Here is a 23,101-nt window from a genome sequence, read left to right as displayed (position 1 = left end):
ATAAAAACTAAGGCAGAAAGAGATTGAGATTCTTCTCCAGGGCAACACAGCAACAAAGTGATTTGAACTGAAATGTGTTGGACCCCAGGGCCTCTGCTCTCCACTAGGTTGCTAGATCGTCTCCCCTTAAGCTATATTTTCCTGTCCATCCTCCTCACGGGCCATGAGAGTGAACTTTCTAAAATGGAAAGTTTGCTATATTAAGGAACATAACAACTTCATGAGGGGAACCGCTATTAAGGCTCGATTCCAATGGCCCTCCTCTGAATCTTTTCTCAATTTCTCTCTCTTTAATGCAGCCTGTGCCTCACTAGATTCTCACGGTCTGTGAGCCTTCCCAACTGCACTGGGAAGACTTTGGCTAAATTCCCAACTTGTAGCATAGCGCTTGGCATAGGCCCTCCTTAGACATGCGCTAAAGAGAAAAGTTGGCAACGGGACACCAGAGGTTGGGAAGGGAGACTGGTCACATCTCCCTTGCTTCCGGAGAATTGGCAGTTAGGGAGACCCCGCCTCCTCATTAGGCTCCACTGGCTCGGGACCTCAGAAGAGGTCTGGGGGCGTGGCCTGAGGGGCGGCACCTGCCGAAAAGGCGGGCAGCTGAGCGAGCGCTGATTGGTCGGCACTTTGGCGCGCACCGGCAAAGACTGTGTCAGGAGGCGCGAGGCCAGGCTAGCTCTGTGGTGGAAGACAGGGCCTTCCCCAGTCGCGCGTGCGCACGGCCACTCGAACCCTGCCAGTCTCGCACCCAGCACATCTTGGCGGGAACTGCTGAGGGCGTGGCCTGGCCTCAGGAGTTCGCTCTTGCTCTCCTCCTCAGGCCTCGCGCAGGAGCCTCGCGCCAAAGGGGATTCGCGTCCACCTCACGCTTGGAACGTGGTGGCTGAGGCCGGCCTGAGGTTCGCGCACGCAGCTAGCCTACCGGGACCAGCACGAGACGCTGTCTGATCGGGCTCCCAAGTGTGGGGCTGGCGCAAAACCAGAAGGGGGCTGCTCACGCCATTGTGCACGTCCTGAGGCGGGTGCTGGAGGCCAAGGGGAACGGGTCGGGTGACTAGCCGGCCAGAGGGGAGCCTGGGGTCCACTTCGTGGTCGTGGCCTCCCTCTGGGACTTTCAGACAGACGGGAGGGCGGTTGTGCCTTGGGTGCCCGGGCCCTGGGGGAGGCAGGACCCAAGCAGCAGAGCCGGAGTTTGGGTTTGAGGCTGGGCCTAGGTTTGGGGATCCACGCTCAAGTTTGAGATACGAAGTCTCTGAATAGTGTTGGGGATTTGGGGGTCACAAGTTAGGATCTGGGGTCTCGGGATTTGTGTCTGGAGAGAACTGTTTTGGAAATCTGAAGGTCTTGGGTTTTGTGGCTGGAAGCTTTCCTGTTGGAATCAGAGATCCTAGTCTGGGGATCTGGAAGTCTAGAATAGCATTTTGGGGGTCCGGGGTCTAATTTGGGAGGATTGAAGCTTCAGTGTAGATTTAGGGTCTAGAATCTCAATGTAGAGTATGAGGTATGAGATTTAGGGTCTGGAATCACAGTTTGGAACTTTGAGAATTGTTAGGGCCTGCAGTCCCCCACATTGAGTATGAGGCTTCAGTTTTAGAGTTTGGGTTAGAGAGTGGAACTCACGGGTGAGATCTCAGTTTAGGGTTGGGGGTCACAATTTGAGGGTCTGAAGTGACAGTTTGGGGATCTAGAGGTCTTTGTTTTAGGATCTGAGGTCAATTTGGGGGACTGAGGTTTGCTTTGGGGAGATTGGATTTTTTACTTTAGGGTTTGGGTTCTCAATATTAAAGTTTGTGGTCTGTGTTTTTTTCTTTTTTTAATTAATTAATTTATTTTAATTTTTGACTGCGCTGGGTCTTCGTTGCTGCACGTGGGCTTTCTCTAGTTGCGGCGAGCGGGGGCTACTCTTCGTCGCGGTGCGCGGGCTTCTCATTGTACTGGCTTCTCTTGTTGCGGAGCTCGGGCTCTAGGCGTGCGGGCTTCAGTAGTCGTGGCACACGGGCTTAGTTGCTCCAGGGCATGTGGGATCTTCCCAGACCAGGGCTTGAACCCGTGTCCCCTGCACTGGCAGGCGGATTCTTAACCACTGAGCCACCAGGGAAGCCCTGGTCTGTGTTCTTAATACTAGGATTGGGTTCATATTTGGAGATCAGAAATTAACAGTTTGGGGGTCTAGAGCATCTCAGTATTAGAGTTCAGGGCGTTTAGGTTTGGGATGGCCTCCTTTTTATGTTCTAGGTCCTCACTTTGGGAGTTTAAAGACATAGTTTTAGCATCTTAATATCACAGTTTAGAGATCTCAAGCCACAGTTTTCAGATGTGGTTCCCATTGCAGGGTCTGACATTTCACTGTTAAGACTGAAGTTCTGAAGTCAAAGTTTGGGAATCTGCTCCTTTTAGTTTTAGGTCTGGATCATGATTTATGGGCCCCAATTTGCAATTTGAGATTCATGGACTTCAGTTTAGAGTTTGGGCATTTTAATTTGGTCTCTTGACCTGTGTTTATGGGGACTGGGGACTTATTTTGGGATCTCTGAGTGCTCAAAGGAGTATGGTGGGGGAAATGAGGCTGCCTGTCAAGCTGTGCATTCCTCCTGGAATCCCAGAGGTCACTAATAATTCTTTCTTTTCCCCTCTTTGCAGATGTGGGATTCCAGCAAGCACTTGTGTTTCCCTGAACAGCCCAGGACCAACTTCCTGGGTCCCAGGGACAGGTAAGTGTTCCCCCGGCCCACCTCCCTTACAGCCCCAGCCACTCTGGTTGAATAATAGTAACAGTAGTGTTTACTGAGCATTTACTAGTTTGCCAGACTTTTTGCTAAGCCTTTTGTTTGTATAAAATCCTTTAATCCTTACAACAACTCCACGAGGAAGTAGGTGCGAATATTACCGCCATTTCAAGATGAGAGAACTCTGAGGTAGTTGGCAAAGATCATCTCTAAGCCCTTGCAGGTTTTGACATCCTGATTTTCTTAAATGCCCTTCCTTCCTTTCTTTAATTCACATATTCATTTTGCCATCAAGCACCTACCAAGTGTCAGGAATCGTACAGAGGGGATTTTCCTAGCAGATTGAGGGTTGGATCAGATTTCTCCCTTCCTCCAAAGTCTGGATAAAGAAGAGAGCCAGAGTTCATCTTATTCCCCACTGTCTTCCCCAGTGACTTCCCGCCCACCTATGTCTTCATTTATTAACTCCAAAAATAAGTGTCTGCTTTGTTCAGGTTCTCTACTTAGGTACTGTGCTCAGAAGGGGCAAATGAAGAAAATGAAGAATGCCTCTCTCGCTTGCCTTTTCCTCCTGGAATTCCAGAGGTCACCAACAATGCATTCTCTTTCCCCCCTTTCTAGATGTGGGGTCTTTGTATTAATAAAGACTCTTAGTTGCAATTAGCAGAAACCTAGCTAAAACTGGCTTATGCGTAAAAGGGGATTTATTGGTTCCTTTAAACAAAAAGTTCCGGGGCATCAGGCTTGGCTGGTTCTAGTTGAGGAGTTAAATGATATGGCCAGGAATCTGCCTCTCTTTGCTCTGCTCTTGTCTGTGTTGGCTCTCCATTTGTGAGGGCAAGATGGCTCCCAGCCACTCCAGGTCCATATCCTGCCAACTTGACAAGCCTAGCAGAGAGTCTCTTTCCAGGATCCGTTGACTCTGATTGGTCAAGCCTAGGTTACAACCGCAGTCCTGAATCAATCACTTGACTTCTTGGCTAGACCTTGCTTCAGTGCTCCCTAGTGGAAGGGGAGGTTGGGGTCAGCTTCTCTGAACGATATGGACTGAGAGTGGGGAGGGATCATTCACCAAAGGGAACTATTACCAGAAAAGGGAGGAATGGGATGTCGGTCAACCAAAAACAACAGTTTTATCAACAGTAGTCATCCAGTACAATACCCCCACCCCATTCTCCAGCATCCCTTATCCCTAAATCGTTCCAACAAATGACTGTCTACCTTCTGTCTTGAACTAACATTTCGTGAGCGCTCCCTATGTGTTAAACACCTTCTGGACAAGATCACACTTTCCAGCCACCTCCATTTTGTAAATGAATTATAAACAGGCTCAGAGAGATGAAAGCACTTGCCCAAAGTCACACAGCAAGTGGCAGAGCTGGGATTTCAACCAGATCTGTTTGCTTCAAAAGCTGAACCTTGTAACCAACTATTATGCTGCTTCTTGGGACTGCCCCCTGCTTTGTCCCACTTTGGGACAGCTCTTACTCTTAAGTTCCTGCACATGTTAAAGCAAATTAGGGTTTGGGCCTTGGTTTTCCCATAGCTAATGTGACACATTTGGACTGGCTCTTGATTAAGGCTTCTTCCAGCTCCTGCATTAAAAACACATTAAGGGACTTCCCTGGTGGCGCAGTGGTTAAGACTCTGTGTTCCCAATGCAGTGGACCTGGGTTCAATCCCTGGTCAGGGAACTAGATCCCACAGGCCGCAACTAAGAGTTTGCATGCCACAACTAAGGAGCTGGCAAGCCGCAACTAAGGAGACCACGTGCCACAAAAGACCCAGAGCAACCAAATAAATAAAATATTTTTAAAAACATTAAAAATTATAGTTTATGACAGCACTGGTATAAATATGAATATAATCCAAGTTGAATTATATTCATTTATTTCTCTTCTGGTTTTAAAAGAAATTAAAACATTCTCATAAGCCCCTAAAAGTAGCACCAGACCTAGGCACTGTGCTTACACTACCTGATGGATAAGTCAGTCTGGGATATAGCAATAAATAAAAGAGACAGGGCTTCCCTGGTGGCTCAGTGGTTGGGAGTCCGTCTGCCGATGCGGGGGACGCGGGTTTTTGCCCCGGTCCGGGAGGATGCCACGTGCCGTGGAGCGGCTGGGCCCGTGAGCCATGGCCGCTGGGCCTGAGCATCCGGAGCCTGTGCTCCGCGGCAGGAGAGGCCACAGCGGTGGGAGGCCTGCGTACTGCAAAAAAAAAAAAAAAAAAAAAAAGGGAGAGAAAAAAATCCCTCTCCTTATGTTTATATTTATAAGAAAGAAAGAGAGAGAGAGAAGGAGAGGAAGGAAGGAAGGGAGGGAGAGAGGAAGGAAGGAAGGAGGAAAGAAGGAAGGGAAGGAAGAAAGAAAGAAAGATTTCAGATGCTGATAAAGGATATGGGGATGTGACCAAGAATGTGCTTATTTAGATCAGGTAGTCAGGAAAGGCCTCTAGGGAGATTACATTTAAGCTAAGCGCGGAATGGCAAGAAATCAGCCGTGTAAAAATCGGGGCAAAAGAACATTCCAGGTGGAGGCAACGGTAAAGGCCCTAAGGCAGAAATAAACTTGGCAGTTGAAAGAAGCAGAAAAAGACCCATGTGGCCGGAGCTGGCCTGTTCCCCACAGAATCAGAGGGCAGAGCTGGGATTAGTGGGTGAAAATTAAACAGACTCTGGGGAAAGAACTTGGCTGAAACCAAAACCATCCAGCCAGGAAAGGAGCAGCCTTGAGAGCGAGTGCCCAGTTCCCTGAGGCCCCTGTGAGCAGAGCCCCAGGTCACACCTCTTCAGGACCGCTGCCCAAGAGCGGCCAAGATTTTGCATTTCCTAGTCACCCTTTTTCTCCCTCCAATTTTTTTTTTTTTTCCTGGAACTCCTGTGTTTGTGCAGAAGGCTCTCTCAGTGCTTTGCAAAACCCAGAGGAAACACCCAGGGACTAGTTGATATGAAACCCTTTTTCTCAGACATGGTCAAATAGCACCTTGAACTTAAATAGACCTGGATACTTTTTCTTCCTGGCTTTCTGTGCTGTTTCTCTTTGGAGTTTCTAGGGAGTCCTCTAGAACAGCAGGAAAGTTGCATGCAGAAAATAAATATCAGGGCCAGGCAAGCCTACCCAGTGTTTCTCCACGGATAGAAACCCAGCACCCATCCTTGCCCCTCGAAATTATGGTTTCTATCAGGAAAGAACTAGAGACCAATTGGTGGTTTTGTTTTTCTTTCATTCCTTCATTCAGCTGACTAATACGTATAGTCTCCTGTACTCGTGGTGGTTCTGGGAGGGTGCACTAGAAATGCCATCCCCTGCAGAAAACACGTTAATGCTTCCCGTTGGGCTTCAGATAAAGGCAAAACTTCATACTGTGAGCCTGTAAGACCCATAAGACCCTGCGTCATCTGGCCCCTACCTCGTCCTCCAGCCTCATCTCACCCCACAGGACTCCTTGCTTTCTGTGCTCCAGACACTTCAGCTTTATTTCCTCTGACTTCTCCATGCTCCCTCTATCTGAAACATTCCTTCTCCCCCTCCACTGATGCAGCTCCACTCATCCTTCAGAGCAGCTTCTGGCCAGGTTTCCTTCCTCTGGAAAAACCTCATAGGTTAGATCAAAACCACCTATCACAAGTTTCCATAACACCGAGCAGCACCTCTCCTTTGTCCCCAGGAGGGACATGTGATTCATGCAGTCACAGAGCCCTGAGCTTAGAAGAGCCCAATGCTTGGTTTAATGCTCTGCTCTCACCATCCTGAAATTCTTCACTTTTTTTTTTTGGCCAGGCCGTGCGGCTTGCGGGATTTTAGTTCCTGGACCAGGGATTGAAGCCGGGTCCTCAGCAGTGAAAGTGCGGCGTCCTAACCACTGGACCACCAGGGAATTCCCAGAATTCTTAATTTCTGAACAAGGGGACCCACAGTTTCATTTGCAATGCCCCCCACCCCCAGCAAATTATACAGCTGGTTCTGGTCCTAGTTGCCATTTTATGTTTATTTGTGTGACAATTTGATGAATGACTTTATCCCCGACTGCATTGTAGTCTCTAGAAGGGGCTGTAGTGGTTTTATAGTCTTTTGTCCCTGTCACCGATCACACTTCCTGGCACATAGTAGGGGCTTACTAAGTAATTGCTGAATGAATGAGCGAGAACGATTCTTTCAGGACTTCAGAGTTGGGTTAGGGAGATAAGTGTCTCCCACACTGCTCCCCCATGTCCTCAAGGGCAGGACAGTGATTCCTCTCCCTTTCCACAGTGTCCAGCACAGGGCCTGGCAAAGAGGGGGTGTCAGTTCTTGGGTCTGAGTAGGAACCAAAGATACATCTGTAATCAAGGAAGTGTTTTGGGCTGGGCAGTGCTGCAGGTGACACAAAGTGTTGTGGACATTCAGAGTCGGGGAGAAAAACAGGGGAGGTCGGGGGAGGCTTCCTCGGGTGGCAATTGAATCAGGCCCTGAAGGAAGGTGAGATAAGGATTGGTGGAGACGAGGTGTTTGGGCCTTCCCAAAGAAGTAGCAGGAGTAGTGGCAGCGGTAATTTGGGAGAGAGACTCCAACGTCTTTGTGTCTCCATCCATCAGGAGAGAGGGGTACAGGTGTGCGTACATGGATATATTATGAATTATGGATTCCTGGAAGTTCTGCATCTGCTCAGGAGTCAACTTCTTTCATGCCCTTATTTATTCAATCATTTAGCAAATAGGCGATGACTTCCCGCAGTGTGCCAGACCCTGTTCTAGGTGCTGGAGATACAGCGGTGCCCCCTACTCAGCTCTCACCCAACTGCAGGGACCAGAGAAATGCATGAGCACAGGGGCAGGGGGACCTGAGCAGAGATACCTCACCTGTCCTGTGGAGTTGGGGTCCATTGATGGGAGAGAACGAAAGGAAGTAAGAGATGAGACCAGGAGGGTCAGGCGGGCCAGGCCATGGGGGGCATTATAAGCCATGTTAAGTAAGGGTTTAAACTTGATCCTTCATAATGGGATGGCATTGAGAGGTTTGAAGTGCTTATTAAGTAACTAATGTATTCAGTCCTATTGGTAGCCCTCTGCCTCTGAAAGAATATCCTCATTCCTTTTGCACAGATGAGAAAACCATAGGCAGGTTTGTGTTTCAGAAAGATCACCGTGACTCTTGTAGAGAGTGTGGCTTGGAGGAAGCCAGATGGAAGGCTGGGAGAACTATGTCAGCACATGGACTAGGGCAGGAGCGAGGGGACGGAGAGAAGGGATTGGAGGAGGAATGGGCAAGATTTGGTGACTGATTGGACCAGGGGATGGGGGAGAGTGAGCAGTGCAGACAATGCCCAGGCTTCTGTCTTGGGTGCCTGGGGCAGGGAGCTTCTCTGAGCTGGGGAACCCTGAGACAAGCGGTCTGGGGGGTCAGATGCCAAATTCCATTTCGGATGTCCTAACCCAAACCAGCTCTTGCCCCAAAACAGGAGGGCGAGTAAAAACCACACCAACAAACTGCAAGAGCTGGCATTGCTGCTACCTGTGGCCCTGAGGACCAGTACCAAGAAGCTCACCAAGGTAAGGGGGCTGAAGGAGATGAGGTGGATTTGGGAGGCAGATCTGAACATATCAGCAATTGGGTTGACCTCCCTTGTCCTAGGAAACCTAGACAGACCCACCCAGTGACAGCACTGACATGGCAATGGTCCTGACTGGGAATTTCTGGGAGTCTGTGATCCCATGACTAGAAGCCTGGGGGATTCTTTCCTGCAAAGGAGGCAGGGGGAATTGGGAGGGGAAAAATAGGCAAGGTGCTGGGTCAAGGTCATCCCTCTGGGGGTCACACAGCCTGCATTTGAGCCCTCCAGCCCCACACCTGCAGAACTCTGGGCAGCTCGCTCAGGTTATCAGCCTCTCAAGCCTCAGCTTTCCCAGCTATAAAACAAGAAAAAAATAACTCCTCCTACTCAGCGATATTGTGAGACCAAAGTGACATGATAGCCATGACAGGGCCTGAACAAATGTCGGTTCCCTTTCCGGGTGCCTTCTTTTGTGACTTTGTGGGGATCGTCTCCATGAGGTAGGGATAAAGCTTCTCGGTGCCTCCCCAGTGGCCACTCAATAAATGTTTATAGTGCTGAGCTAACACTTGCTCCCAGGACGAACAACTTAATATGAGACTCAGAGATCTGGAAGGTTTGGTGTGATGTTTTCTTGCTATAGTTTCTCTCATTCAGTCCCTCATTCATTCATTCATCAGCCATTTATGGAAAGATTGTCAGATGTCAGAAGCTGTTCAACTGGCAACAAGGGGAAGCAAAGAAATTTGAAACCCAGCCCTCCTCCTCTGAGAACTTAGAATCTGGTCAAGAAGATAAAGATTTAGGGACTTCCCAGGTGGTCCAGTGGTTAGGACTTGGTGCTTCCACTGCTGGGGTCCGGGTTCGATCCCTGGTTCAGGGAACTGGGACCCTGCAAGCTGTGTGGCATGGCCAGAAAGAAAAAAAAGAGGAAGATTTGAACGCACAATAACTGATCTGACCTAGAATGTTATACTTGCCTTCAGAGAGGTTCAGGGCAGCGGGTGTTTGGGAGAGATTTGCCCGACCCTAACCCTATCCTTCTCCCTGCCAGCCACAGCCCATCCATCACCAGATCATGCTGCTTGTCTCTCCTAAATCCCTCTTAATTGTAGGTGCTTGTATCAGTTTCCTGTGGCTGCTCTAATAGATTACCACAAACTTAGTGGCTTAAAACAACACAACTTTGTTCTCTCAGAGTGCTGGAGGTCAGAAATCCAAAATCAGTCCCACTGGACTAAAGTCACGGTGTCAGCAGGAGGGTCCAGGGGAGCATCCATTTCCTCTCCCTTTGCCAACTTCTAGAGGCCGCCTATGGTCCTTGGCTCACAGCCCCTTCCAAGCCAGCAGCGTAGCATCTTCTAGTCTCTCCTCTACCTCTGCTTTTGTTGTCATTTCGCCTTCTCTGCCTTTGACCCTCCAACCTCCTGCTCATAAGGACGCTTGTGATTACACTGGGCCCACTCAGACAATCCAGAATAATCTCCCCATCTCAAGATCCTTAACTTCATCACATCTGCAAAGTCCCCTTTGTCATACATGGCAACATATTCACAGGTCCCGGGGACTAGGACGTGGACGCCTTTGGGGGAGGCATTATGCAGAGCACCACAGTGCTCAAAAAATATCTGAGGGATTTTGCCCTCTGTCCTCCAACATTTGAGTATCTGGTGTGCGTAGGCACTATAAGTTCTTGTCGGGCAAGGCAGAGATGACTGGGACACAGCCCCTGCCCTGGAGGAATGACAGTTGAGTCAGGGCACAGGCAGCATTTCATCACTGACTAGATGACCACATCTCTTCGTGGAATCCTCCCCAGGCCTCAGCCCACTTTCTTTACCATTGATTCTCTGCTGTCTTAATAATCCCACTTCTTCCCCATCTTCATCCTCCCTTAAATTCATTCCTGGGCCCCCTGCTCCATGTACAACCAGTGTCCCACTCAGTCCCCAGCCTCCCACCAGACCAGGCTGCCTGACATGCATCATCACAGCTCGTCCAAGGGCTGTGTGACGTGCTCAGTCCACTGCTGAATAAACTGTGGGAGCTATTATGCGTTGTTTTGCCCGTGTTTGAGGTTTAGGCTTCAGCTTAGGTCCGTGGTATCCTTCCTCACCATCCTGGCTGATTAAGTGCCCCTGCCCCATGTGGTCCGTGGCTTCCCATCCCTCTGACCATCACAGCCCTCTGCTCATTACTGTGATTGTTTCCATTTCTCTGATTCCCTTTATCTTATTTTATTTTTTCTAATTTTATTTTTGGCTGCATTGGGTCTTTGTTGCTGCGCGTGGGCTTTCTCTAGTTGCAGCGAACGGGGGCTACTCTTCGTTGCGGTGCACGGACTTCTCATTGCAGTGGCTTCTCTTGTTGCGGAGCATGGGCTTTAGGCACGTGAGCTTCAGTAGTTGTGGCGTGCGGGCTCAGTAGTTGTGGCTCGCGGGCTTAGTTGCTCCGTGGCATGTGGGGTCTTCCTGGGCCAGGGCTCGAACCCGTGTCCCCTCCATTGACAGGTGGATTCTTAACCACTGCGCCACCAGGGAAGTCCCTCTCTGATTCCCTTTAGATGAAGGGTTCTGCAAAGGTAAAAACCATAATGGATGAATCTCTATCCCCAGCACCCCAGGGCCTAACACAGAGCAGATAACAATAACAGTTGCTCCCCATTGACTGAGAGTTCTAGGTGTCAGACAGTGGATGCCAAGCTTCTTATATACATTTTCTGTCTCTCTTTTTTTTTTTTTTGAGATGGCTACTTTATTTATTTATTGGCCATGGCATGAGGCATGCAGGATCTCAGTTCCCCAACCAGAGATGGAACCCGCGCCCCCTGCAGTGGAAGCGCTGGAGTCTTAACCCCCGGACTGCCAGGGAAATCCCTACATTTTCTCATTTAATCCTCCCCCCAAGGCTTGTGAGATGAGTATGAGTATGCTCATTTTTTGGTTCGAGGAAACAGGAGCACAGAGGGGTCATATTGCCCAGAGAGGCACGGCTGGCTAATGGCAGAGTGAGTCAGATGTGTCTCATTCCAAAGGCCCACACCCTCCACCACTCTGTCACTCGATGCTCGATAGATGTTTGCTGAATGAATGAATGAATGAATTTCCCTCTGTTGAGACAGTTATAGTTTGCATCGATCTTACCTTCAGGAAGTCTCTGGGATTTGAACCTCTGGTGTAGCCCCTGAGCTAACCTTCCCAAAGTTTCAATTACCAAGCTTTCTTTCTGTCCTGAAATCTGAGTTGATGCCCTGTTGCCTTCTGCATAAAATCTTTGTGCTAGTAATAATAAGTGACACTTTATATTGCTTTACAGTTTACAGAGAATTAGCTTAGTGAATGCCCACCATGTGCCAAGCCTGGTGTTGGAGATACTAAGCTAAAAAGACAGGATTTGCTCTTGAAAAACTCATGGTCTACTTATACAAAGATAGAAAAGGTCTTTTTTTTTTTTAGTAAATTTATTTTATTTATTATTCTTGGCTGCATTGGGTCTTCGTTGCTGTGCACAGGCTTTCTCTACTTGGAGAGAGCAGGGCTACTCTTCGTTGCGGTGAGCGGGCTTCTCATTGTGGTGGCTTCTCTCATTGTGGAGCACGGGCTCTAGGCACGTGGGCTTCAGTAGTTGCGGCACGCGGGCTCAGTAGTGTGGGTCACGGGCTCTGTAGTTGTGGGTCGCAGGCGCTAGAGCACAGGCTCAGTAGTTGTGACACACGGGCTTAGCTGCTCCGTGGCACGTGGGATCTTCCCGGACCAGGGCTCGAACCCGTGTCCCCTGCATTGGCAGGCGGATTCTCAACCACTGTGCCACCAGGGAAGCCCCCAAAGGTTTCTATTTAATCCCTTGAGAAGCCGATGAAGGTGTTTGTTCTCATCCAGATATCAACTAAGCATTTATTGGACAACTAACTGATTTATCAGGCTCTGTGCTGGGCGATTTCACACACACCAATTTATTTCGTCCTAATGATAATCCTCTGAGGCTGAATGAATATCCTCGTTACCATTGCACAGATGAGAAAACCGAGGCCCAGAGAAGTAAAATGACCCGCTCCCAGTGCACAGCCAGTAAGTGGCAGGTTGGAGCCAGGCCCCAAACCAATAATCTCTTGGCTGTGTCACGTTATTCCTTAGTTAGATTATAGCTTCCTTCCCTGGATCAGGTTAAATAAGTTCAGTGACTGTATTATATTTTATGGAACGATTTCACATAAGTCACCTCATGAGACCATCCTTTTTTAAAATTAATTTTTATTGGAGTATAGTTGATTTACAATGTTGTGTACGTTTCTGCTGTACAGCAAAGTGAATCAGTTATACATATACATATATCCACTCTTTTTTAGATTCTTTTCCCATAAAGGCCATTACAGAGTATTGAGTAGAGTCCCCTGTGCTATACAGTTGGTCCTTATTAGTTATCTACTTTATATATAGTAGTGTGTATATGTCAGTCCCAGTCTCCCAATGTATCCCCCACCCCCCCAGACCATGTTTCCTGATTTGGGGTTGGAAGATTCCTGCTAACGGTTTTGTTGTTATTCTGGGGATCCAGTTCAATCCAAAAAATATTTATGGGTGTTCTTCCTTCACCAGGCTAACTCCTTTCAGTCTTCAGTTTAAATGCTGCCACTTCAGAGAGGCCTTTCTGGACACCCAAGTCTAATTTCAGAGTCACCTGTTATGCTCTTTTATTCATAATGCTTATCACACACTTGATAATTTTTTATGAATTATGAGTTTATTAAGGTCCGCTGCCCTCCCTGGATTGTAAGTTCCATGAAGGCAAACAAAAGTGTGTCTAGTTCACCCTTCCACATGGCTCTTAGTGGGTAGTATCTTTTTTAGCTTAGTGTCTCCAATACCGGCCCAGCCAGTATTTGGTGGCTGGTTGGGGGATGCCCGCTGATGCTGTGGGGAAGAGGCATTCCTTCAGTGATAACTGACTAAGTCACCTCTCGATTCTGTGTGCTTGGGATCCAGAAATCAATTATCTACAGTCTCTACCCTCAGCTAGTTCAAGGTCAATGGGAGAGAATGATACATAAACAGATAATTATAAAACACTGTGGCAAGCGCCTTGGTGGAAACAGGCCCAGGGTTTTACAAGAATGCAGAGGAGGGACATCTGACCCAGCCTGGGTGAGGGGTCAGGAGGGCAGGAAAGCTTCCAGAAGGGGAGAACACTGTGCTGAGGCTCAAAGGAGGAGAAGCCAGGGAGGGAGTCTGGGGAGAAGAGGAGGGCTTTGCGTGTGCCAAGGGCCAGTGGTGGGAAGCTGAGCAGTATGTGTCCCCAAAACTGGACCAGGAGGCAAGCAGGCCTGGGTTCAGATCCCAGCTCTGCCACTTCCTCTCTGTAACCCAGCAAGTCCCTTTAACGCTCTGGGCCTCCGTTTCCTTAGCTGTAACCGCCGGCTTACTGGGCCACAGTGAGGACTAAAGAGCAGAATAGGAACCTCTCTGCCAATGGGGGGATTGTTGGGGCAGGGTCCCCGGTCCCCAGCAGCCTCACATCATCTCAGGCCCCCGCTCAACCCTGTCTTTCTTTTGGGGGCAGAAGGAGATTCTGCTGCACGTCCTGTACTACATTCACTACCTCCAGAGAAAAATCGATGCGGCCAAGGCCTTGCTCGAATTCCACACCACCGATGGGAACGGAGGACTGGGGGGTAAGTAAGTTCAGCCGACGTTTCCCAGCGCCTGCTACGTGCCAACCATTGTCCTGGCTGTCAGGGACGCTGAGTGACTTAGACTGGTCCAGTCCTTCCTGGATCTCACAGCCTGTCTCACGGGACAAGTCAGAGGGATGTCCAAAGTGCTGTGACCCCAGAGGAGGGTGTTGGGAAGACTGTGGTGGGAGGGGCCTCGGAGCTGGGCCTTCGAGGACAGGGAAGGGGGAACCATGCCAGGCAGAAGAAACAAGGTGAACAAGAGTCTGAAGGCACGAGAAGACACCTGTGGGACGTCCGGGGACAGGCAAGCAGTTGGGTATGACTGGAGGGGTCGTGTAGCACCCAGATGATGTGCGCAGACTCCTGAGCCAGGTCCCAACTCAGGCACAGTCCTATCAGCTTCTGATAGGGACGTGGGATTCCAGAAACCTGTGGGTGACCTACACTGCTCTGTGCCTCAGTTTCCTCATCTGCAAAATGGACCCATACCCCCTTTCTGTGTTTGTTTTGAGGATTGAATGAGTTAATACATGTAAAGAATGCTGTAACACGGCGCCTGGAACAAGCCAGTCATCCCATGCCATGTGTGCCGGCTGCTGTGGTTACTGGTGGGAGGAATACACGGGCAAGAGGGGTAGAAGATGAGGCAGGGACGAGATTCTGAAGGGCCTCAAGCGCCTGGCGGAGGAGGGAGATGAAGAAGATGAGAATGACTGAAGGCCTTTAAACCAGAGGAAAGCCATGATCAGAGTTTCTTTGAGGAAGAGGTGCCTGACATCTAGCGTGGGGACTTGCTATTAAGTAAGAAGGTGGAGTGGGGGAGATGAGTGAAGATACTGTTAGGGGTGATCTGGATGGGAGATGATGAGGCCAATGTAGCACCGTAGCTGAGGGTGTAGACAGAAGTAGGTAAATTTGGGAGTATTTTTTTTTGGCCATGCCGCACAGCACGCGGGATCTTAGTTCCCCAACCAGGGGTCGAACCCATACCTCCAGCCTTGGGAGTGCAGAGTCTTAACCACTGGACCGCCAGGGAAGTCCTTGGGAGACGTTAATGAGGAAGAGTTGAGAGGCCCCGGGCCACCCAGGGTGGGTGGTGGAGCCCCTACCATCTTGAGGAGGCTGGAGGAAGAACTGATTTGGGAGGCGGAAGACGGGGAAGCATCTGGGAAGTGCTGGGTCTGTCTTTCCTCTCATCCGAGGCCCGGAATGGCCCTGAGGACAACTGAGTTCTCGCCTGTACTTCTGCCACCTGGCTACACAACCTCAGCCAGGTCCCATCTCCTCCCGGGACCTCAGTTTCCCCATTTGTAAAGTCAGTCTGGGGACCGTGGCAGCCTCCCTGCTCCCTGTCCATCATGAAGTGCTGTCCAGAGGCAGCATTCAGGATGGATAAGGGTGAGGGCATCTGACCTGCCTCATTCTCCGTCCTGCGCAGGGCTGGGTTGGAAGCCGGCCGCAGGCCCAGCAAAGTGGAGACACTCCACCCCATCCAGCACCCCACACTCTCATGAGTCCCATCTTTGGGGAGGCTGCCAGAAACCTCGGAAGAAGAAGCCGGCCCAAGCATCAGGTACAAGCCGTCAGTGGGGACAGAAGAGGGTGCAGGGGTCAGATGGGAGCGGGGCTCCTTCTCCAGGACCGTCCCCACTCCCGGGAGGCCCAGTCGGCAAACCTGAGCCCTTGACAAGGCTCTGGATTCAGATGTGCCTGGGTTCAGCTGTGGTGCCTCCTCTTCCTAGCTCTGAGGCCTGGGGGTGGGTCACTCTTCTCCTGTGAGCCTCAGCTTCCTGGTCTGGAAATTGGAGGGCCTGCCACAGGGTGGTCCTCAGATTAGGAGCCAGGCGCATGCCGCTCAAGCAGTGCTTAAGTGATGGGGCACATGGCCAGTGCCCAGGAATGGAAGCTGCTGTCAGCATTTATCATCCCTCTGCCCAGTCATCCATCCCCAGGCCAGGGCAGCAGGGAGTGTGGGGTGACAGAAGGACCCCAGTGCGGGAGGCAAGTGTCCCAGGTCCCACCTCAGCCTTGCTACTAACACTACCTGTCCCTTCCCCTTTTCGAGCCTCCGTTTCCATGTCCTTAAAAAGGGAGTTGGACCTAATCAATGATTTCCAGCTCTGGCTGCACATCTGAATCACTGGGGTGCTTTTAAAAATGCCCATTACCTGTGCCTCACACCCAGAAAGTCGGGCTTCAGTGATCTGGGTGGAACCTGGGCATCAGTATTTTCAGAGCTCGCAAGGTGATTCTAACGTGTGGGCAGGGCAAGGGGGTGTCCGACTAGGTGGTCTTTAACTGAGGATCTGGGCCTCTCCGGGAAGGACTGAGTGACCAGGCCAGACAAAGCTTTGAAGCAGGTTATTGGGCCCAGAGCAAAGACCCCCACCTCAGACACCCTCCGGTGACAGTCAGGCCCCCAGCCCTGTCTGACGCCATCTCTCTGCTCTCCCAGAACGCCAGACCCGGGCCCAGAACCCTCGTCGCTGTCTGGCCCTGGACCAGCCCGAGAAGCAGGTTACCCCATCCCCAGACCAGAGAGGAGGAAACATGGTGGCGACCATCACCCCTCCAAGATGCCTCGACTCCTGCAGTCACCCCAAGGCTGTGTCATCCCTGTCTCAAGGTGACAGAAAGGGAGGAAGATCCTGGCTGACACTGCTGCATATGGCTGAGAACAGCGTCCACTGTGACATCTCAAGTTGGTGTCTTTCCTCTCCACTAACTTAACCACTCGTTTATATACCACTTGTCGGGCACCCTCGATGTCCCAGGCACAGTCCTAGTCGCCAGGGATTCTACAACGGAATCCCTTCAGGCTCTGTTGGGGGTGTAAGCAGGGGACAGGGTCACAGAACTGGAGGCAAGAGCAGGGCCGCCTCGTGAGCCTTCCTTCACTTGAAGCAGCCAGACAGACGCTCTTGTGAATCCCCATCCCTTTGCCAGCTTGCAAAGGTGTGACACCCCCAGGAGATACGGGCGCGACTGGAAGGCGAGGCCTCAGGTCATCCTATTCCTCTGTCCCTTCAGCCTTTCCTCCCAGAGCATCTCCTCTGGGCCAGGCCACGTGAGCGGTGCCGGTGACAGTCCAGTGAAGAAATCCCACGCTCTCACTTCCTGGGGTCGCCCAGGAGGCTGTGGGAGCCCCAAGGAGGCGCCTGACCCACCTGGGGAAGGAGGGTGTCCCAGATCTTGAGCTAATCTTGTGACCTTGGGCCAGTTACTTGATATCTCAATGCCTCAGTTTACTTAACTGTAAATGGGTATTATAAAAACCGTACCCTTTGGTAAAGGGCTACCGAGTAGTATGTAAAACTTAAGATTAAAACCGTGCTGCCTTGGTAAGCACCATATACTTGTTTGCTCTCGTCGTCTTCATCATCATCATTCTGCTTAAGGACTTTATCTTCCTTACAGCTTCTGACAGGGACGTGGGATTCCAGAAACCTGCAGGTGATTCAGGGAGCCCCCAAACCTCACACAGAGGCCCCAGAGCCTGAGGTTTTGGCTGGGATGGGGGGAGGGATAGGCTGTGGCGTACCCCAGCACCTCTCCGTCCCTGCCTCTGTGAGTCCCAGGATTTGGGCCAGACACAGGAGTGACCATCCTGACTTGCCCCACCCCCCCGTAGGCTGCTGTTGCAAAAACAGTGCCCAGGATGCGGGGCCTTACCCTGCCTTCGAGGCCCAGCAACGGGTTGAGAGGATCCATTTTCTCAACAGGACCCAGCCCCGTCCCAGGTAAGGGAAGCCCAGGGATGTGAGTGGAAGAGGCTGAGGCGTTTGGTGGGATTGGCTAAGGCTTGGTGAGAAATGGGGTCAATCACCACCCTTGACTGGTATCTGTGGAGTGAGCACCTCTGAGGGCCTAGCTTTGCGTCAGGCATCGTGAGCTCGAGGGAAAGCCTTGCTTCCTACGTGTTGACCAGGGCCGCATCCTCTCCCTGCCTCCCGTCCCGCCCTCTAGCCTGTCCCCAGTAGTCACCTGCATGGCTTTTCTAACACACAAGACCTTGATCATGTCAGTTTTTGGCTTTAAGCTATTCCCTCCTGTTGGGTAGAGCCCAGATACCTTAATTAGCATTTGAGACCCTCTCTGGTCCCAGCTCACCTTGCCAGCCCCCTTTCCTGCTCCTCAACTGCAAACCTTACCCTTAACACCACCAAATATTCGCCACTCCCTGCGGGAGCCAGGCCCATGTCCCCTCTGGGCTTCTCACCCTTTGTTCCCTCTTCCTGGAAGCTTGATCCCTTCGTCCACCTGGAAAACTAGCCATCCTTTAAGCTTAGCTCAGCTTGGTCCTCCCTCCTGCCCTGCCCACCGTCGGTGTCCTCCTCAAAGCCCCATCCAGCTCTGCCCCCGTTTAGTCAGCTCTGATTACAGCTGGCCTCTCCTTACAAGCGCTGAGGCTCCTTGAGGGCGGGCACCCCCCAGCGGCCGGCACGGAGAGATCCCTGTCTTAGTCCACAGTGGGTGACACTGAGACACCCAAAGGGGAAAGGGCTCGCCCCAGGGCCCACGGTGTTTCCAGCCCGGGGCTCCAGGTCTGCCTCTTCAATTCCTCCTCTTGCAGGCAGAAGCTGGTGTTGTGCGATTACAGCGAGGAGGTGGACAAGGAGTCCCCAGATGCTGACCCTTGGCTTCCTGCCTGGACCCCAAAGGGCAGCGCCCATGGTGACTGGAGCTCTGTCTGTCCTCCTTGTAGCCTGGAGTGGGGTCTTCTTGGTACCTTCCTTCTGAGGATGTCTGTGGAAGGGGGGAGAGTGGGAAAGGGATGGATGTCCACTAAGCACAGGGATGGCAACACACAGCCTGCCCACTGTCCCTGAGCCATCAGTTGCCATGGAAGACGTTGCTGATCAATCATTACTCTTTCTGTTGATCCCAGACACTGCCTCAGAATCTTTCTCAACACAGAGCTCCAGATAGCTAAAGTCAGTCTATTGGATCTGGCACGTGATGATATTGATTTTTTTCCTGGCCATTCCTAACAAGATGCCAGGCACCGTGCCTCTTAATTTCCTCTTCCAAGCACTCACCACAAGGAACTGACAGTCACCTTTCCCCAGTGTCTGGCACCATCTGCTCAAAGCCAGCTGCTGTGCTGGGGGAGATGGCAACCTCTGACACACCCTCGAGCCTGATATTTCCTTTTCAGGGAGCCCACTCGCCTTGGGGCCTCCCCAGATTGACAAGTGGAATGCGACAGGCCACCGGAGCGAGATCCTAGGGCTCAGCCCCTCCCTCTTCAGCTCCCCGGGGAAACTGCAGCCAGATCAGATCCTGGAGGATGGCACCAAGTACCTGACCCAAGGTGAGCACCCAGGGCTGGACCTGATGCTTGGTTCATTCAGAAAAAACACCTGCAGTGACACCCACCAAGTGTGCAGCCCTGTGCTGGCAGTGCTGGATAACCAGGGATGAATCCCACCCAGGATGAATCCCATCCCAGCCCTCAAGGAGCCCACAGCCTGGTGGGGAGCAGCCCCAGGCCAGCGTGGCGCGTGGAAGGCTCCAGGAGCCTGGAATAGGGACCCACTCACTCTGCCCAGGTTGGTGGTTCCCCACGGGAGCTGGCCTGTGAGCTGGATTTGGACTTGGGGCAGAAGATCCCAAAGCCAAAGACAGAGAAGGGCACTCCGGCTAGCAGGGGTGGCGGGACAGAGGCACGGTGCCCTGAGAGAGGTGTTTCTGTCCCAGCCACCCCTCTGGTCTCCCTCCCCGCCCCCGACAGCTCTCTTTGAAGAAGTATTCTTAGATCCTGCGTCTTCACCTTCTGCCTGCACGCTTGAGGGACTACAGAAGAAGGTAGGTGTCTGCCCATGCATCTGTCCACACACACGTCCATCCTTCTCTCCACCTGCTTGATCCACTCATCTGTCCCCTCGACCTTTCAGCTCCTCCCCCACTCACCTGTCCATCCATCATGCTTCTCCTCATCCTTCCAGAGACTCATCCACCATCTGTGCCCTCACCTGCCCGCCCATCCTTTGAACACTCCCTGCTGGCCACCAGGCGCCCTGCTCTGTGCTGGGCCCTTAGAATGAACCAGACACAAAGGATAAAAGCTGAAAGCTGCCAGGTGCCCAGAAAAGACCCCACATAATTTTATGACTGCTCTATGAGTCAGGCTCTCTTGTGAACCCATTTGACAGATGAGGAAATTGAAAACAGCCGGTGACCCCCAGGATCCTCAGTTGGAAAGAGCCTCCTTCCCAGGCCCCCGGGCTGATTTCTGTAGCACCGTCTGCTCCAGCAGTTCAACGTCTGACTGCCAGAGGGGCAGCCCCAGCTCCGGTCCCCAGGGTGTGGCCCCCTCCAGTGTGTGGGAAGGTGGCCCCCTGCCTCAATGAATAGCCGAATCTGCTGTAGAAACAAAAATAGACACCTTTAGCGGAGCTCTTGGAAGTGCAGCCACTGCACCAAGTGCCTCTCGGCCTTGCAGAGGATGTGTAGTGACACCATCTGTGCATGAAACTGAGGCTCAGAGGAGTTAAGACTTGCCCGGGGCATCACGGCTACTTTGCAAGGTGGTAAACTGATGGGATTGAGAGAGAGTGCCCCAGAATAGGAGGCAGAAGACCCCCATCCACCTCCTCTCCAACCCCCTGTGGGAACAGGGGAAACTTAGCTTGAATTTCTGAGGAGGCATCTGGAGGCTGTTTTGAGCCTGAGCTGTTTGTGATGATGCTCGTGTGACCTCCTAGGAAAGCAGTGAGTGGGGGCCATGAAGGGACAGCACTGTCCCCCTCCGTCTCCTCCCATCTTTCTCCTTCACCCCCCAGGACACACCCCCTGAGGCCCCCGAAGACCTTCCCGACTCCCACAGCTGGTGCCAGTCCTTGGTCTCGCTGGACCACTGCTACCTGTCGCTGTGTGAGAACAGCAAGGTGCTGTGCAGCCCCAGCTCGGAGGACACGGACACAGACTCGGTGTGGAGTCAGCAGGAGGTGAGGGAGACAGAAAGCCATCCGCCTGGTCAGTCCGCGTCTCCTGCCCGCCCTCACCTCTCTGTCTCCCACCCAGGATGTTCAGGCCAACCTCGAGAGCCTGCAGTCCTCCAGCGATGAGGATGAGAACTATACGTGGACCCCCACCCAGCGGGCCTCAGCCCTGCCCGCAGCCGGGAGGAAGGGCAGGGTGGTCAGGGGCCTTGTGAAGCCCAAGGAGAGCAAGCAAACCCCCTGCCCCACCCAGATGAAGAAGAAGTGTGTCAACGGCTTCATCATGTTCTGCAGGATGAACCGGAAGCAGTACATCAGGTGGGAGGGCGTCCTCTTCAGCCCTGATTGGGGCCCTACCTCACTGTCCATCCACCCGCAGAGCATGCCACCCACTGCTGCCGACACATTCCTCAGCCACGCTCTCCCGGCCTCCTCCTGGCCCCATGGCACTGGTCAGGGCCTGTGCACTGCAAGGAGTGAAACTCAGCTCAGACTTAGGAAAAATAGGAAACTAACTGGCTTGAATTAATTAATATAATGAACTAATTAATATAATTAATTTAATTTATATAACCTGAAAAAAGAGGAGCCACCTTCAGACGTGGTTGGTCCTTGGGCTCAAAGGACGCTGCCCGGGATCCTTGTCCCCCTCCACTCCGCGCTCTGGGTTGGCTTTGTGCTCCATCACGCTGGGCCGGGCTGGGGCAGGCTCTCCTGCAGGAGCTTCAGGCTCGCGTCCTGTCTCCCGCCCCAGCAACCCTGTGGGAGGAGAGCTCCTCGCTTCTAAGATTTCAAGCAAAAGTTCTTGGGGCCGACTTGATATGATGTATCAGGCGCCTAGCCCTGAACCGATCTTGCCAGTCTGCAGCCTCTGTGGAGAAGAGGTGGTGCTGGTATTGGAGCAGCGGATACAGGTCCCAAGACACGGGGTGGCCCCTTTCCAACCACCATTTAGTCCAGCCCCCTTCTTTGCCACCTCTGCTCCAGGGGGCGCGAAAGGAGGCATCTTTCAGGGCAACACGGAAAGATCCGAGTTCTCAGCTTTGGAAAGCTGTGGCTCTGAGAGGGCCAGGGACCCTTGTGTGGTCACACCATTGGCCTTCGCCCAAGCCAGGCGAGGCTACAGGCCTCTCCTCACCTCCTGCTCCCTCCTGCCCCAGAGCCTGCCCTGGGACCGCATCCACGACTGCCACCAAGGAGCTGGCCCACCTCTGGCGGACGATGACCCTGAAGGAGCGGAGGCCATATTGGTGAGAAGCCCCTGCCCAGAAGGTGTGGGCGGCAGAGGCGAGGCCCCTGCTTCTCATCCTGCTCTGATTTTCAGAGCCTTGAGCTCTGTGATGTTGGAAACAGGTTGGGAGTTTCCTCGGGCAGGAGATTTGGGTGTCACGAGCTCTTATGAAAGAGTTGGGGTGACAGAAGCAGAGCAGCACTCTACCCCTGCCTGTAACTTCGAAGGGCAAACAGCTTAATTCTGGATTTGGACCCCACTGCCCTAAATTTCCTTTGCCCTCTCTGCCACAGGGAGTTTCTCAGAGCACAAAGCTGGGTCTTAACTTCCCTGTCGCTTGGTCTTCTCCTTCTCTTCCCCTCTTGATGCCCCCTCCCTCCTGAAACCCTCTCCTCTCCACCTGCCCAGCTTGTAACTGGCCCCGGAAACACATGTGCACGTGTGCAGATGGTGACAGGTCCTCACGGGAGCCAGTGGCTCCCCCGCTGGGGCCAAATAAAGCCCTGGACGCCCCCTCAGCCCAGGCCCTGGTCACTGCTGGGGCCAGAGCACTGGGGGTGGGACAGAGATGGTCGGGAGGCAACCGAGGAACCCTGCCCATCCTGCCACCTCTCTCCCAGCACCAAAGCGCGCAGGTTCAGTCGCCGGCACAACCGGATCGTGAAGAAGGTCAGCTCCAGCAGCGAGGACGAGGACTGGGAGACCCCCAAGCCCTTCTACCAGCTGCTGGCTGAGAAGGCCCGCCGCCCCCATACCGCGCGTGAGGGCAGCCTCACCCCCTCCACCACTGCCTCGCAGCCCCTGCAGCCGTGGTCTGAAACGAGGCGCCGGTGGTGAAGAGGCTGCCTCGTCCTGGGCATCACCGCCGCTAGTGCAGAGCCCCTCAGTCAGGCACCCCCAAGTGGGAGGTGGCTATTTATTGACCCCGGTGCTTTGTGCGTTTGCCTTGGTACGGGGCAGCCAGAACTTCTCCAGCCCGGGGTCAGCAGGCATCTCA

At 52.4% G+C, this 23,101-nt stretch overlaps 1 protein-coding gene across 1 annotated transcript; it reads left to right on the top strand.

Moving 5' to 3' along the window:
• Nucleotides 1–687: 687 nt before the first annotated feature.
• Nucleotides 688–22,994, top strand: MEIOSIN (meiosis initiator). Its single transcript, XM_089902681.1, is given in 13 exon segments — nucleotides 688–2,711; nucleotides 8,166–8,256; nucleotides 13,815–13,926; nucleotides 15,368–15,502; nucleotides 16,385–16,555; nucleotides 17,561–17,669; nucleotides 18,503–18,603; nucleotides 19,088–19,243; nucleotides 19,664–19,737; nucleotides 20,715–20,894; nucleotides 20,896–21,191; nucleotides 22,034–22,123; nucleotides 22,725–22,994. Coding segments are annotated over 13 exon segments (1,803 nt in total). The 5' UTR covers nucleotides 688–2,640; the 3' UTR covers nucleotides 22,942–22,994.
• The last annotated feature ends 107 nt before the right edge of the window (nucleotides 22,995–23,101 follow it).

The sequence above is a fragment of the Delphinapterus leucas genome, chromosome 20 (genome assembly GCF_059928025.1).
Source record: "Delphinapterus leucas isolate spDelLeu-1000000601 "Yukka" chromosome 20, BTC_Dleu_Yukka2, whole genome shotgun sequence".
In the NCBI taxonomy this organism is placed as follows: Eukaryota; Metazoa; Chordata; class Mammalia; order Artiodactyla; family Monodontidae; genus Delphinapterus; species Delphinapterus leucas.
Note: the sequence above shows the minus strand (reverse complement) of the source record. Positions and strands in the feature narration are given on the sequence as shown.